This window comes from Salminus brasiliensis, chromosome 19 (genome assembly GCF_030463535.1).
Source record: "Salminus brasiliensis chromosome 19, fSalBra1.hap2, whole genome shotgun sequence".
Lineage (NCBI taxonomy): Eukaryota > Metazoa > Chordata > Actinopteri > Characiformes > Bryconidae > Salminus > Salminus brasiliensis.
The window spans coordinates 2,757,771-2,772,990 of NC_132896.1; the positions used below are offsets into that span (position 1 = coordinate 2,757,771).

At 44.5% G+C, this 15,220-nt stretch overlaps 2 protein-coding genes across 3 annotated transcripts; both read right to left on the minus strand.

Annotated features, from left to right (window-relative positions):
* Nucleotides 1-4,080: 4,080 nt before the first annotated feature.
* LOC140540871 (olfactomedin-4-like) lies at nucleotides 4,081-7,233 on the minus strand. The gene is made up of 4 exons (XM_072663313.1): nucleotides 7,217-7,233; nucleotides 5,975-6,187; nucleotides 5,328-5,466; nucleotides 4,081-5,022 (listed from the first exon to the last, which is right to left on the minus strand). Exons 2-4 carry the CDS (start codon nucleotides 6,179-6,181, stop codon nucleotides 4,208-4,210), a joined length of 1,161 nt encoding a protein of 386 aa, XP_072519414.1. The 5' UTR covers nucleotides 6,182-6,187; nucleotides 7,217-7,233; the 3' UTR covers nucleotides 4,081-4,207.
* Nucleotides 7,234-9,975: 2,742 nt separating this feature from the next.
* LOC140540869 (olfactomedin-4-like) lies at nucleotides 9,976-13,787 on the minus strand. Of its 2 annotated transcripts, none has more exons than XM_072663311.1 (5): nucleotides 13,716-13,787; nucleotides 13,176-13,334; nucleotides 12,585-12,797; nucleotides 11,510-11,648; nucleotides 9,976-11,017 (listed from the first exon to the last, which is right to left on the minus strand). In XM_072663311.1, the coding sequence occupies exons 1-5, from the start codon at nucleotides 13,785-13,787 to the stop codon at nucleotides 10,203-10,205; spliced, it is 1,398 nt and encodes a 465-aa protein (XP_072519412.1). In that variant the 3' UTR covers nucleotides 9,976-10,202. The 2 variants fall into 2 exon arrangements, with proteins under 2 accessions (XP_072519412.1, XP_072519413.1); XM_072663312.1 differs by having other exon boundaries at nucleotides 13,176-13,331; nucleotides 13,716-13,782.
* Between the last annotated feature and the right edge of the window lie 1,433 nt (nucleotides 13,788-15,220).

Sequence of the window (15,220 nt, forward strand, 5' to 3'; positions counted from 1 at the left end):
TAGGCCTGGGAATTGATCTTGCTCTCCTTTCCCAAGTCTAGCCCATGGGCCTCACTACATTATTTCTTAACTCCATACTATTCCTTCAGGTCTATGAACATCTGAATAGCTAATGAATATACTACAGGCCTACAGGTCTTAGTGTTTTCTCTTTTCTAGCAGCACTGGTTCAGTTAACCCCTTAAAAAGCCGATGTCACAAGCCAGGCCCACCAGTTTGTACAGACGTCCCTGTAGTTACTGAGTAATACACCTTACTGTGTAATAAGCATCCTAACAAGCCCTTAATGACTTCAGATAGTTATACTGCGGCCCGTTTACCTGATTTGCACGGGCCATTAGTAAATTATGACAGAACTCCGGCCCACCAAAAAATGCCACCTGAAAGAGTCCCATGGTAAAGTTCCCACTAACACACAGGCACAGGCAACACAGCCGATTAACCCTAGATTTTAAAGCTTGTTCTAATCAAGCTTTCTATTTTTTTTGTGATTGTGGCTGTTTTTGTAAAAACAGAGACGTAATTAGCATAATTAACATAATTAGCGTAATTAGTTACAGAACTAATGTTCCTGGAATCCAAGTGCCGGAAACTCCAGGGTGGTGACACATCCTATCCCCTCGGACGTCATCATACAAAAGGACCGTTTAGGACCCAATGCAGTGAGCAACGACCTAAAGCAGTTGGGGAAGTGCAGCTTTACGTCTTCATATCAGCTTTATTTGCTAACAGAGCTGCTAAATTGGGTAATAAGTGGTTGTTAATTTGATAAAAGGTAAACAGCAACACTGCCAGGAAAAGAACAGAGTACTAACATATGTATTTCCATTTATTTCAATTGGGCAAATGGGCAATAAATCATGTAGACAGTTCTACCCAACGGACCAGACAGGAGAGATGATGTTGATAACTGTTGCTAATATTTGTTAGAAAGCTGACACACGCTAAAGGAACTAACTAGCTCCATAGCGGACAGCAAGTGCGCGTTAGCTATCTGTACCAGTTGTTGGTATCAGCTGTATATGCCAGTGTAGAATTGTAGTACACTGAGATGCTGGACGGTGGAGCAGACGGACGCTAGTGTTTCAGGGAGCTCCCATGTCTGTGTTACCCTCTGGCTCTCTCCTTTTAATTAGGCTGTTATAGTCAGACCTGCCAGAGTCGTCAGACACACTCTGATACTGATCAACATTCTCTGTAGCAACGACAGTATTATATGGTTGAACTTGCAAATATGTGATTCACATTTAATAAATAAAAATTTATAATAAAGCAAAAACTTTTTTTTTTTTTTTTAAAGATGGACAGTTAATCACGTGTGAGATTTTAACCAGTGGAACAGTCGGGGGATAGGATGTCCGGGTGGGCTCATGGTACACTTTTCTCTGGTGTACAGATCGTACAGTTTAGCCGACACTCCTACTTTTAGCATCACTAAAAGTAATTACTTAGTATCAGTAATTACTACTCTTACTAAATATGATATCATGCCATTTTCATAATGCACAATACATGCCACATCACTTTCAAAATTCTTTTGAATATTAATACGTATCAGTAGCACCATCTAATTAATGAGATCTCTAACTAATTGTTTAATTAATTAAAGTGTAAGTAAACATTTTTTATTTTATTTTAAGAAATGATGCTCCTGCTGTCCCAAACCCGGCCCTAGTGCGCCCCCAAGTGGTTAAAAATGCAGTTCTGCTGCGTCTGTTAACGGCGCCTCAGTTGATAATATAATAGAGAGGATTTTCCCCTCTGCTGCGTAGGTCAGCTCTCCCACTAGTCGATGCGGTGACCTCTACACTTTCTACACTGCCTCCTCTTCGCTAAGCCCCGCCTCTGCGCACTCGTTATCGACCCCCTATTGTGGATTTTTCTAATGTGCTGAGAGAACGGGTCACCTGCTGATACAGAGGGTGAAAAGGGAGCTGATCAGTGTTCTAGAGGTTCTAGGAAGCATTGAGCTGTGGAGCAGTTGAACTGAGTTGGGGATGATGAGGTGTGGTGGTGATCATCATCCAACATCCTGGCCTCACTAATGTGCTCTTGTTGCTGAATGCTATCAAATCTTCACAGCAGTGGTGTTCCCAAAATCTAGTAGAAAGTCTTCTTCTCTGGACAGTAGAGCCAGTTACTCTTTTTAATACTCTTGATTTCAGGAGAAACAGTGAATAAGCAGGTGTCCCAATACTTTTGTCCATGTAGTGTATATTACACTGCAGACCATGCATCTCTTCTGCTTAAACATGGCAGGTCGTAAGCAGGTACTTTACTCTTCAAAGTAAACTGTTGGCATGGCAACCTGTACTGCTCCCCCCAAGCAAACCTCTTGAGCATACGCTGGACTCTTTTTGAGCAGCTGTCCAATTCCAGTCCAGTCTGACCTTTGCTGGCTTGATCAATTACAGGCTTTCTGTTGCGCGATGACTCAGCGGCTCCTCTGCCTTCTGAGTGATATGAGTCACGTAATTACAGCTCTGTGGTCTGTCCATCTGAGGGTCCGCTCTATCTGTTCTGCTCTGAGATGCAGGACCACCACATCTGTCCATCTTCCAAGAACATTTCTGCACCCTTTGAATACGCTAGTAACATCTAACCGATTACATGAGGTACTACAGCAACCACTATGCCGCATGCCAATGATCACCTGGGATACCATGGCAACCACCAAAGCAATTGCATAGCAACCATTTAGCAACATCATAGCAACCACCAAGTAACCATTTTACAACACTATAGCAACCACCTGGGATACCATAGCAACCATTTTACAACACTATAGCAACCACCTACTCAACACCCTAACTGCCGAGCAACTCTATAACAGCCGCTTAGCAACCATTTAGCAACATCATAGCAACTACCAAGTAACCATTTTACAACACTATAGCAACCACCTGGGATACCATAGCAACCATTTTGCGACATCATAACAACAAACTACGCAACACCCTAACAGCTGAGCAACTCTATAACAGCCGCTTAGCAACCATTTCACCATAGCATCCACCATTTAGCAAAATCATAGCAACCATTTTACAACCATATATCAACCACCTAAGCAAAACCCTAAAAGCTTAGCAACTCCATTGCACTACACACTACAGCATCCACCATCTAGAAACACTACAGCAACCACCTAGCAACACCCTAGTGGTCACGTAGCAACAGCCTATCCATTCTGCACTTACTTCAGGAAATGCGTATTTTTTAAGTGATTGATTGATGAATTGATTGATTGATTGATTGATTGATTGATTGATTGATGAATTGATTGATTGATTGATTGATTGATTGATTGATTGATTGATTGATGAATTGATTGATTGATTGATTGATTGATTGATGAATTGATTGATTGATTGATTGATTGATTGATTGATTGATTGATGAATTAAGTGATTGATTGCGTGCACCACATATATATATATATATTCCACAGATAACTGATCGGATGTTTATCATGCCTGCTAGCCCAGCCGATCTCCCACCAGAAGAGGGCGCCACAGCCCTACATTGCAGCGGTACAGAACCTTACAGATGTGCAGTGTTAGGCCCATTTGGTCTCTTCTGAGAAAAGCTTGGTAAGCCAAGGGGTATCCGTTGCAACCACCATAGCAACCATCTCACAACATCATAGCAACCACTTAGCAGCACCATAGCAACCACCTAACTACATCATAGCAACAATATAGCAAGTGCTTAGCAACACCCTAGTGACCATGTAGCAACAGCCTAGCAACCCTTAAACCCTTGAAGCTCTGCAACCATTCATTGTCTAGTTATCAACCTTACATTAGCTGTTAATTGATGGATTGAGTGATGGATTGATTAACTGAGTGATTGATCGTGTGCACCACAGATTCCACGGGTGATGACGGGGGCGGCGTAGACTTCCATTACTTGTTAGCCACATTAGCCTCGTAGCTTCAGTGTGAAACTAGAGAAGCCACTTAAGCTGTTTGGGCCAATCAGAGACGATTATTTAAGCGGGAAATTATTTTTATTTATTTATTTTTACATGAAAGAGCAGAATATGTTATGAGGAATGTCAAATTTAACAGACAGACTTTTTATTTATTCCTTTTAATACAACTTCATCACCAAAGATATCCAAAAATATCCGCACCGGTTAAGCTAAGCTGTAAAATCCTGCATTGCATATAAGCCTGGGTTTGAGCTCCACGCCTGTTGGGCCTCTTCAGTAGAAGGCTTCGTAGGCCAGCAGGTAGCCATCGTTGTACATGTAGAGCTTCATGTCGGTGGGGTTGTAGTGAAGGTTGGCGACACCGGCTGAGACCTTCTCCAGCGGCATGGAGAGCATGTTGTCCTCCGTGCCCGTGGCCGTGTCGAAGGCGTAGAACACCTCCTCTTTGTACTGGTCAATGTAGCGTGTGGCGTACAGCACCCCGCACACCATGAAGGCGTTGGTGACGGAGCGTTTGAAGAGCCTGGTCTTCCAGGTGTGCGTGATGTTGAAGTGCTCCTTGTCCACTCGGCTCAGGACCATGTTACCATGGTTGCCCTCCGTGGCGTACATCACCCACAGGCCCTGGCTGTCGGCCGCCACGTCGATGTCGGTCCAGTCGCGGCAGGTGTAGTAGCAGTAGGGGAACTTGTTGTTGACGCCGGCATCGGGCAGCTTGAGGCGCCGGTTCTGTTTGGTCTGCAGGTCGAAGCTGCACAGCTCGGCCGTGGTGTAGCACTGATAGTACACGACGCCATTGTGCAGGATGGTGCCAGGGCCTTGAACCGCTTCGCTGTGACTGTGGGAGGGAGCTATCGATTCATCCCTGTGGTTTCTACCAGCCATGAAGTCGTCAAACGAGCGGTATAAGCGGATGGTGTTGCCGAACCTGTGGCCGTTGACCAAAGGCTGGACCCAGTACTTTTCCTCTTGGCTGTCGGTGCTGGTGTCTCGACCCCAGGCGCCAGAGATGTAGGACTTGCCGAATGGACTCAGCTTGGTGATGATCGGGGAGCTGATGTTTTTCATAATACGATGAAAACAGGGGCCTGCAGGACAGAGATCATATTCAACCTTGATGCATCATGTGTCCAAATGTTTGTGGACACCCCATCTAATGAATGCATTCAGCTACTTAAAGTACTGCCAATAGAATAGGACTCTCCTAATCATCCAACATCCTCATTAACACTCTTGTGGCTGAACGCAGTTCACTTCTTACAGCAGTGCTACAGCAGTGTAGAGACAGTTACTTCAACAAAAGCAGGAAACAATAATTGAGCATGTGTCCCAATACTTTTGTCCATATAGTGTATCAAATGGTTACATGAGAAATGTTAGTTTTGGTAAGTACCCTTACTCCTGAAGTCTTCTGGGATGGTCCTGCAGTTCTGAACGCGGTTGTTAAGGGAGCGCAGCCTCTCTCTCACCGACTCCATGTTGAAAACATCATCTCTGTACATCTTCTCCACGTCCGTCTGAACCTTCTGCAGCTGAGGCACGAGATTACAACAGTGAACACCAACTAAGGGACCACTGAGGATTCAAAAGCCCTGAGGGTAAACTTATGGCATTGGTGTGGTTTGGTTTACTGGGCCTATTAAAGTTTTCAGCTTGTTTAGGTGTGGGCTTGAGGGCTATAAAGCCCCCCAGCATTGAGCTGTGGAGCAGTGGAAGAACTGTGTTCTCTGGAATGATGGTGGTGGAGCTCCATCCAGTACTTTTGGGATGAGTGAATGCAATCAAAGTGAATGCAATCAAATCCTCACAGCAATGCTCCTTCAAAATCTAGTAGAAAGCCTTTCTCTCTGTAGAGACAGTTACTCCAACAGAAGCAGGATCAGCTCTTTTAATACCCTTGATTTCGGAAGAGGCAATGAATAATACTTAGCTTTGGCTTTCCTGTGCTGCGCTGCGTTCATGAAGAAGCTGGATGACTGGGCGGGGCTAAACCAGTGTATGCTATACGGGTGGAAGTATAGTAGAAGGTCTGAGCCGTACCTCTGTGCGTAGTTTCTGTGTTTCGGCTCCAGGCCTGTCCCGGTGGGCCTGGCTGATGGTCTCCTGAAGCTCCTGGAGCTCCTCCCTGAGCTGGCGCAGGTGCAGGTCGCTGTACAGGCCGTGTGTGTTCAGGTACTGGAAGCGCTGTAGACGCGCCGTCACGTTCTCCAGCCTGGTCTGCAGCTGAGGCAGCTCCTTATTGGTCATCACCACCTGCCAATGAGACTGAACACCATCAGGCACTGACAGTAAAATAAAGGGCCTCATGCGGTGTGTATTACCTGTAGTTGCAGTTTGTGCAGTGTGTATTACCTGTAGTTGCAGTTTGTGCAGTGTGCATTACCTGTAGTTGCAGTTTGTGCAGTGTGTATTACCTGTAGTTGGGGTTTATGCAGTGTGTATTACCTGTAGTTGGAGTTTATGCAGTGTGTATTACCTGTAGTTGGGGTTTATGCAGTGTGTATTACCTGTAGTTGGAGTTTATGCAGTGTGTATTACCTGTAGTTGTAGTTTATGCAGTGTGTATTACCTGTAGTTGGGGTTTATGCAGTGTGTATTACCTGTAGTTGGAGTTTATGCAGTGTGTATTACCTGTAGTTGGGGTTTATGCAGTGTGTATTACCTGTAGTTGGAGTTTATGCAGTGTGTATTACCTGTAGTTGGAGTTTATGCAGTGTGTATTACCTGTAGTTGGAGTTTATGCAGTGTGCATTACCTGTAGTTGGGGTTTATACAGTGTGTATTACCTGTAGTTGGGGTTTATGCAGTGTGTATTACCTGTAGTTGGAGTTTATGCAGTGTGTATTACCTGTAGTTGGAGTTTATGCAGTGTGTATTACCTGTAGTTGGAGTTTATGCAGTGTGTATTACCTGTAGTTGGAGTTTATGCGGTGTGTATTACCTGTAGTTGGAGTTTATGCAGTGTGTATTACCTGTAGTTGGAGTTTATGCAGTGTGTATTACCTGTAGTTGTAGTTTATGCAGTGTGTATTACCTGTAGTTGGGGTTTATGCAGTGTGTATTACCTGTAGTTGGAGTTTATGCAGTGTGTATTACCTGTAGTTGCAGTTTATACAGTGTGTATTACCTGTAGTTGGAGTTTATGCAGTGTGTATTACCTGTAGTTGGAGTTTATGCAGTGTGTATTACTTTTAGTTGCAGTTTGTGCAGTGTGTATTATCTGTAGTTGGAGTTTATGCAGTGTGTATTACCTGTAGTTGCAGTTTGTGCAGTGTGTATTACCTGTAGTTGCAGTTTATGCAGTGTGTATTACCTGTAGTTGCAGTTTATGCAGTGTGTATTACCTGTAGTTGCAGTTTGTGCAGTGTGTATTACCTGTAGTTGCAGTTTATGCAGTGTGTATTACGTGTAGTTGCAGTTTGTGCAGTGTGTATTACCTGTAGTTGGAGTTGATGCAGTGAGGCTTCACTGGTCTGCAGCAGTTGTGTGACTTTCTCATATTTATCAGCAGGAAAAGCCCAGATGGTGCTGTTCACCTCACACACACACGAGCTGTTCTTCTCCTGGCCCTGAACCTTCTGAGTTCGGACCGCCTGCTGAACACACACACAGTATTGCATACGTATATAGATGTATATCTGCTGTCACACACTGCTGTCCTCCATCACTCCCACTGTGAGCTTTACAGGAGAAGGAAAAACAAACGCAACTTTGATGGAAGTCAACGTAAAAAGATTTGGTTCTAATTGTATCTAATTATTATTATGTATGATTTGCTTAAACATTGTTTTCATGACTGTAGCTTTGTAAACACTGTGCGAGCTGCACTTTTACTCATCTAAAATTCAATGAAACATGCTTTTCTACTGCACACAGATAACACAGATCACAAGCTGCTGTTAAAACCACAGTAGTTTATCAGTGTCATTATCACTCAGATTAATAAGACTGTATTAATGCCCAAAAGAAAACGTACTTACAGAGGTGGTGAGAAGCAACACCAGCAGGATCATGGTCGAACACTGAGTGCCCACCAGCTTCTGCAAGACCATTTATAAGCTATCTCAAGCACACACACCCCACACAGACCCAGATTTTGCAATTATTGTGACTCACATGAACATGTAAATTTGTGGTTTCTGAAAAAAAAAAAATCTGCTATTTTTCTCTCTGTTGAGGATGTGAGAAAATTCCACAAAGGAAGTTGTGTTCTGGGAAATCACTGTGAGGAGCATTCACACTTCCTTCTATAATGCAAATGAATCAGGAATCGATTTAATATAGACTAAGCATCAAACAGGAGGTGCTCTTACACACTTACACACTTACACACTTACACAATTCTCTATCAAACATAATCAGCACATTCATCTCATATCAGTCTCTTTCACTTTTGGCTAACAGTCTTCTAATCTGACCAGTACCAGGCAGGTGTGATAAGGACTGCATGTTTTGACCCAGGGTCAGGTCAGGACTGCTTATCCAAATCCACTGCTGGTGTCTCAGTATGAGCACACACCTGCTGTAGAGCCTTTAAGGATCTGGAGTGAAAAAGCAGTCAGGTCTCAAAGATGATGAAGGTGCTGAAGCAGGAAAAATGGACAAGCGTAAGAATCTGAGCCACATCTTTGACAAGAACCAGACTGTGATGTTCTAGATAGACGACTGGGTCATCAGAACATCTCCAGAACATCAGCAAGCAGGTCTTGTGGGACACTTAAGTGACAGCAAAACAGCTCAAGACCAGGTCTCCACAAGATGCCCTGTGGTATTTGGCTCCAAGATTGACATTAGAAGTAGATCCTTTAAGTCCTGTAAGTTGTGAGGTGGGCGGAGCCTCCATGAGCATCAGTGAGATGCCTTGGGCACCCATGACCCTGTTGCCGGTTCACCGGTGGTCCTTCCTTGAAGCACTTTTGGTAGGTACTGACCACTGCATACCGGGAGGAACACCCCACAAGACCTGCCTGCTGATGTTCTGGAGATGTTCTGATGACCCAGTCGTCTATCTAGAACATCCCAGTCTGGGTCTTGTCCATTTTTCCTGCTTCATCACCTTCATCACCTTCAAGAACTAACTGTTCACTCACTGAAATACCCTTACAATCATCTTGCAACACTGTAGCACCCATCTAGAAAGCACTTAGCAACATCATAGCAACCATCCGGGATACTATAGCAACCGCCTGGCAACCACTAAACAACACCATATCAACTACCTGAAATACCCTTACAATCATCTTGCAACACTGTAGCACCCATCTAGAAAGCACTTAGCAACATCATAGCAACCATCCGGGATACTATATCAACCGCCTGGCAACCACTAAACAACACCATATCAACTACCTGAAATACCCTTACAATCATCTTGCAACACTGTAGCACCCATCTAGAAAGCACTTAGCAACATCATAGCAACCATCCGGGATACTATAGCAACCGCCTGGCAACCACTAAACAACACCATATCAACTACCTGAAATACCCTTACAATCATCTTGCAACACTGTAGCACCCATCTAGAAAGCACTTAGCAACATCATAGCAACCATCTGGGATACTATAGCAACCACCTGGCAACCACTAAACAACACCATATCAACTACCTGAAATACCCTTACAATCATCTTGCAACACTGTAGCACCCATCTTCAAAGCACTTAGCAACATCATAGCAACTATAGCAACTGCTCGGCAACTACTTAACAACACCATATCAACTACCTGAAATACACTTAGCAACATCATATAAGGTAAAGGTGTACACTGTACAGCGAAATGTGTCCTCTGCATTTAACCCATCTGTGGTAGTAAACACACACACACACTAGTGATCTAGGGGCCAGTGAGTGCCAGTGAGTACACACACATCCAGAGCGGTGGGCAGCCAACAGTGGCAGCTTGCCGAGCCCGGGTATTGAACCCACAACCCTGTTATCGATAGCCCAGCGCTCTAACCACTGAGCCACCACTGCCCATAACTATCAATATGAACCATTACTTAGTGACATCATAGAAATCATCTGGGATACTATAGCAACTGGGAAATTATTTTTATTTATTTATTTTTACATGAAAGAGCAGAATATGTTATGAGAAATAAAAAAAAAAATTAACAGACAGACTTTTTATTTATTTTATTTATTCCTTTTAATACATCTTCATCACCAAAGATATCCAAAAATATCCGCACCGGTTAAGCTAAGCTGTAAAATCCTGCATTGCATATAAGCCTGGGTTTGAGCTCCACGCCTGTTGGGCCTCTTCAGTAGAAGGCTTGGTAGGCCAGCAGGTAGCCATCGTTGTACATGTAGAGCTTCATGTCGGTGGGGTTGTAGTGAAGGTTGGCGACACCGGCTGAGACCTTCTCCAGCGGCATGGAGAGCATGTTGTCCTCCGTGCCTGTGGCCGTGTCGAAGGCGTAGAACACCTCCTCTTTGTACTGGTCAATGTAGCGTGTGGCGTACAGCACCCCGCACACCATGAAGGCGTTGGTGACGGAGCGTTTGAAGAGCCTGGTCTTCCAGGTGTGCGTGATGTTGAAGTGCTCCTTGTCCACTCGGCTCAGGACCATGTTACCATAGTTGCCCTCCGTGGCGTACATCACCCACAGGCCCTGGCTGTCGGCCGCCACGTCGATGTCGGTCCAGTCGCTGCAGGTGTAGTAGCAGTAGGGGAACTTGTTGTTGACGCCGGCATTGGGCAGCTTGAGGCGCCGGATCTCTTTGGTCTGCAGGTCGAAGCTGCACAGCTCGGCCGTGGTGTAGCACTGATAGTACACGACGCCATTGTGCAGGATGGTGCCAGGGCCTTGAACCGCTTCGCTGTGACTGTAGGAGGGCGCTATCGATTCATCCCTGTGGTTTCTACCAGCCATGAAGTCGTCAAACGAGCGGTATAAGCGGATGGTGTTGCCGAACCTGTGGCCGTTGACCAAAGGCTGGACCCAGTACCTTTCCTCTTGGCTGTCGGTGCTGGTGTCTCGACCCCAGGCGCCAGAGATGTAGGACTTGCCAAATGGACTCAGCTTGTTGATGATCGGGGAGCTGATGTTTTTCATAATACGATGAAAACAGGGGCCTGCAGGACAGAGATCATATTCAACCTTGATGCATCATGTGTCCAAATGTTTGTGGACACCCCATCTAATGAATGCATTCAGCTACTTAAAGTACTGCCAATAGAATAGGACTCTCTGGAGCAGATAATCGAACATGAACCTATTGGCACCATGCTGCCTAATGCCAGGGTAAAAAGGGTATAAAGCCCCCCAGCATTGAGGAGCTGTGGAGCAGTGGAAGAACTGTGTTCTCTGGAATGATGGATGATAGTGGAGCTCCATCCAGTACTTTTGAGATAAGCTGGGAATGATGAGGTGGGGAGGAAATCATCCAACATCCTCATTAACACTCTTCTGGCTGAATGCAATCAAATTCTTACAGCAGTGCTACAGCAGTGTAGAGACAGTTACTCCAACAAAAGCAGGAAACAATAAATTAGCAGGTGTCCCAATACTTTTGTCCATATAGTGTATCAAATGGTTACATGAGAAATGTTAGTTTTGGTAAGTACCTTTACTCCTGAAGTCTTCTGGGATGGTCCTGCAGTTCTGAACGCGGTTGTTAAGGGAGCGCAGCCTCTCTCTCACCGACTCCATGTTGAAAACATCATCTCTGTACATCTTCTCCACGTCCGTCTGAACCTTCTGCAGCTGAGGCACGAGATTACAACAGTGAACACCAACTAAGGGACCACTGAGGATTCAAAAGCCCTGAGGGTAAACTTATGGCATTGGTGTGGTTTGGTTTACTGGGCCTATTAAAGTTTTCATAAATGGAATCAGGATCAATATAATTTAGCTTTTATTTACAAGAATTTACAAAAAACAGCATGAAGTCAGTTAATTCAGTAAAATATATGAATATAAATTTATATTAATACATTTACGATGCTTTTTTCCAGCACTGAAATTAAAATTAACCATAATGTTTGCTGTAGCAGTTCCTTTGAGCTAAGGGTCGACTCATGTTTCTAAGGCAGCGACTCTCTCGTGTCCAAAAATGAATCAATGAATCAATTTATCTTCAAGCTTCAATCCAAAGATGACAGTTCAGCATGTTGTGATCAATGTAATTAATGTAGTAAATGCATTCAGCCACTTAAAGTTGCACCCATTGCAGAAACGGATGTGCAAATGCACACGCACAGCTTGTCTAGGCGTGGGCTTGAGGGCTATAAAGCCCCCCAGCATTGAGCCGTGGAGCAGTGGAAGAACGGTGTTATCTGGAATGATGGTGGTGGAGCTCCATCCAGTACTTTTGGGATGAGTTGGAGATAATGAGGTAGGGTGGTGATCACCATCCAACCTCCTGACCTCACTAACGCTCTTGTTGCTGAATGCAATCAAATCCTCACAGCAATGTTCCTCCAAAATCTAGTAGAAAGCCTTTCTCTCTGTAGAGACAGTTACTCCAACAGAAGCAGGATCAGCTCTTTTAATACCCTTGATTTCGGAAGAGGCAATGAATAATACTTAGCTTTGGCTTTCCTGTGCTGCGCTGCGTTCATGAAGAAGCTGGATGACTGGGCGGGGCTAAACCAGTGTATGCTATACGGGTGGAAGTATAGTAGAAGGTCTGAGCCGTACCTCTGTGCGTAGTTTCTGTGTTTCGGCTCCAGGCCTGTCCCGGTGGGCCTGGCTGATGGTCTCCTGAAGCTCCTGGAGCTCCTCCCTGAGCTGGCGCAGGTGCAGGTCGTTGTACGGGCCGTGTGTGTTCAGGTACTGGAAGCGCTGTAGACGCGCCGTCACGTTCTCCAGCCTGGTCTGCAGCTGAGGCAGCTCCTTATTGGTCATCACCACCTGCCAATGAGACTGAACACCATCAGGCACTGACAGTAAAATAAAGGGCCTCATGCGGTGTGTATTACCTGTAGTTGGAGTTTATGCAGTGTGTATTACCTGTAGTTGGAGTTTATACAGTGTGTATTATCTGTAGTTGGAGTTTATGCAGTGTGTATTACCTGTAGTTGCAGTTTGTGCAGTGTGTTTTACCTGTAGTTGCAGTTTATGCAGTGTGTATTACCTGTAGTTGGAGTTTATACAGTGTGTATTATCTGTAGTTGGAGTTTATGCAGTGTGTATTACCTGTAGTTGGAGGTTATGCAGTGTGTTTTACCTGTAGTTGCAGTTTATGCAGTGTGTATTACCTGTAGTTGCAGTTTATGCAGTGTGTATTACCTGTAGTTGGAGTTTATGCAGTGAGGCTTCACTGGTCTGCAGCAGTTGTGTGACTTTCTCATATTTAACAGCAGGAAAAGCCCAGATGGTGCTGTTCACCTCACACACACACAAGCCATTCTTCTCCTGGCCCTGAACCCTCTGAGTTTGGACCGCCTGCTGAACACACACACGGTATTGCATACGTATATAGATGTATATCTGCTGTCACACAAAAGCCTCCATCACTCCCACTGTGAGCTTTACAGGAGAAGGAAAAACAAACGCAACTTTGATGGAAGTCAACGTAAAAAGATTTGGTTCTAATTGTATCTAATTATTATTATGTATGATTTGCTTAAACATTGTTTTCATGACTGTAGCTTTGTAAACACTGTGCGAGCTGCACTTTTACTCATCTAAAATTCAATGAAACATGCTTTTCTACTGCACACAGATAACACAGATCACAAGCTGCTGTTAAAACCACAGTAGTTTATCAGTGTCATTATCACTCAGATTAATAAGACTGTATTAATGCCCAAAAGAAAACGTACTTACAGAGGCGGTGAGAAGCAACACCAGCAGGATCATGGTCGAACACTGAGTGCCCACCAGCTTCTGCAAGACCATTTATAAGCTATCTCAAGCACACACACCCCACACAGACCCAGATTTGGCAATTATTGTGACTGCAATACATGCAAATTTGTGTTTTTTGAAAAGGCATCAAACAGGAGGTGCTCTTACACACTTACACACTTACACAATTCTCTATCAAACATAATCAGCACATTCATCTCATATCAGCCTCTTGCACTGTTGGCTAACAGTCTTCTAATCTGACCAGTACCAGGCGGGTGTGATAAGGACTGCATGTTTTGACCCAGGGTCAAGTCAGGACTGCTTATCCAAATCCACTGCAGGTGTCTCTGTATGAGCACACACCTGCTGTAGAGCCTTTAAGGATCTGGAGTAATGATCCGGGTCCAATGTTTCCTGTCGAGGGTGGATCTACATATCAGGCGGCGAGTGAAAAAAACAGTCAGGTCTCGAAGATGATGAAAGAACCAGAAAGAACCAGACTGTGATGTTCTAGATAGACGACTGGGTCATCAGAACATCTCTAGAACATGAGCAAGCAGGTCTTGTGGGACACTTAAGTGACAGCAAAACAGCTCAAGACCAGGTCTCCACAAGATGCCCTGTGGTATTTGGCTCCAAGATTGACATTAGCAGTAGATCCTTTAAGTCCTGTAAGTTGTGAGGTGGGCGGAGCCTCCATGAGCATCAGTGAGATGCCTTGGGCACCCATGACCCTGTTGCCGGTTCACCGGTGGTCCTTCCTTGAAGCACGTTTGGTAGGTACTGACCACTGCATACCGGGAGGAACACCCTACAAGACCTGCCTGCTGATGTTCTGGAGATGTTCTGATGACCCAGTCGTCTATCTGGAACATCACAGTCTGGGTCTTGTCCATTTTTCCTGCTTCATCACCTTCATCACCTTCAAGAACTAACTGTTCACTCACTGAAATACCCTTACAATCATCTTGCAACACTGTAGCACCTATCTAGAAAGCACTTAGCAACATCATAACAACCATCCGGGATACTATAGCAACCACCTGGCAACCACCTAGCAACCACTAAACAACACAATATCAACATATCAACTACCTAAAATACCCTTACAATCATTTTGCAACACTGTAGCACTCATCTAGAAAGCACTTAGCAACATCATATCAACCATCCGGGATACTATAGTAACCACCTGGCAACCACCTAGCAACCACTAAACAACACAATGTCAACTACCTGAAATACCCTTACAATCATCTTGCAACACTTTAGCACCCATCTAGAAAGCACTTAGCAACATCATAGCAACCATCTGGGATACTATAGGAACCATCTGGCAACCACCTAGCAACCACTAAACAACACCATATCAACTACCTGAAATAACTTTACAATCATTTTGCAACACTGTAGCACCCATCTAGAAAGCACTTAGCAACATCATAGCAACCAACCCAAGATACTATAGCAACTGCTTGGCA

Excerpts from the sequence above, each read along its gene's own strand:
- LOC140540871 (XM_072663313.1), bottom strand. The coding sequence starts at position 6,181 with ATGACCAATAAGGAGCTGCCTCAGCTGCAGACCAGGCTGGAGAACGTG. Across the intron at positions 5,467-5,974 it reads CACAGAAACTACGCACAGAG|CTGCAGAAGGTTCAGACGGA; the intron begins GTACGGCTCAGA and ends CTCGTGCCTCAG. Across the intron at positions 5,023-5,327 it reads AGAAGACTTCAGGAGTAAGG|GCCCCTGTTTTCATCGTATT; the intron begins GTACTTACCAAA and ends TCTGTCCTGCAG.
- LOC140540869 (XM_072663311.1), bottom strand. The coding sequence starts at position 13,787 with ATGGTCTTGCAGAAGCTGGTGGGCACTCAGTGTTCGACCATGATCCTG. Across the intron at positions 13,335-13,715 it reads TGTTGCTTCTCACCGCCTCT|CAGGCGGTCCAAACTCAGAG; the intron begins GTAAGTACGTTT and ends GTGTGTGTTCAG. Across the intron at positions 11,018-11,509 it reads AGAAGACTTCAGGAGTAAAG|GCCCCTGTTTTCATCGTATT; the intron begins GTACTTACCAAA and ends TCTGTCCTGCAG.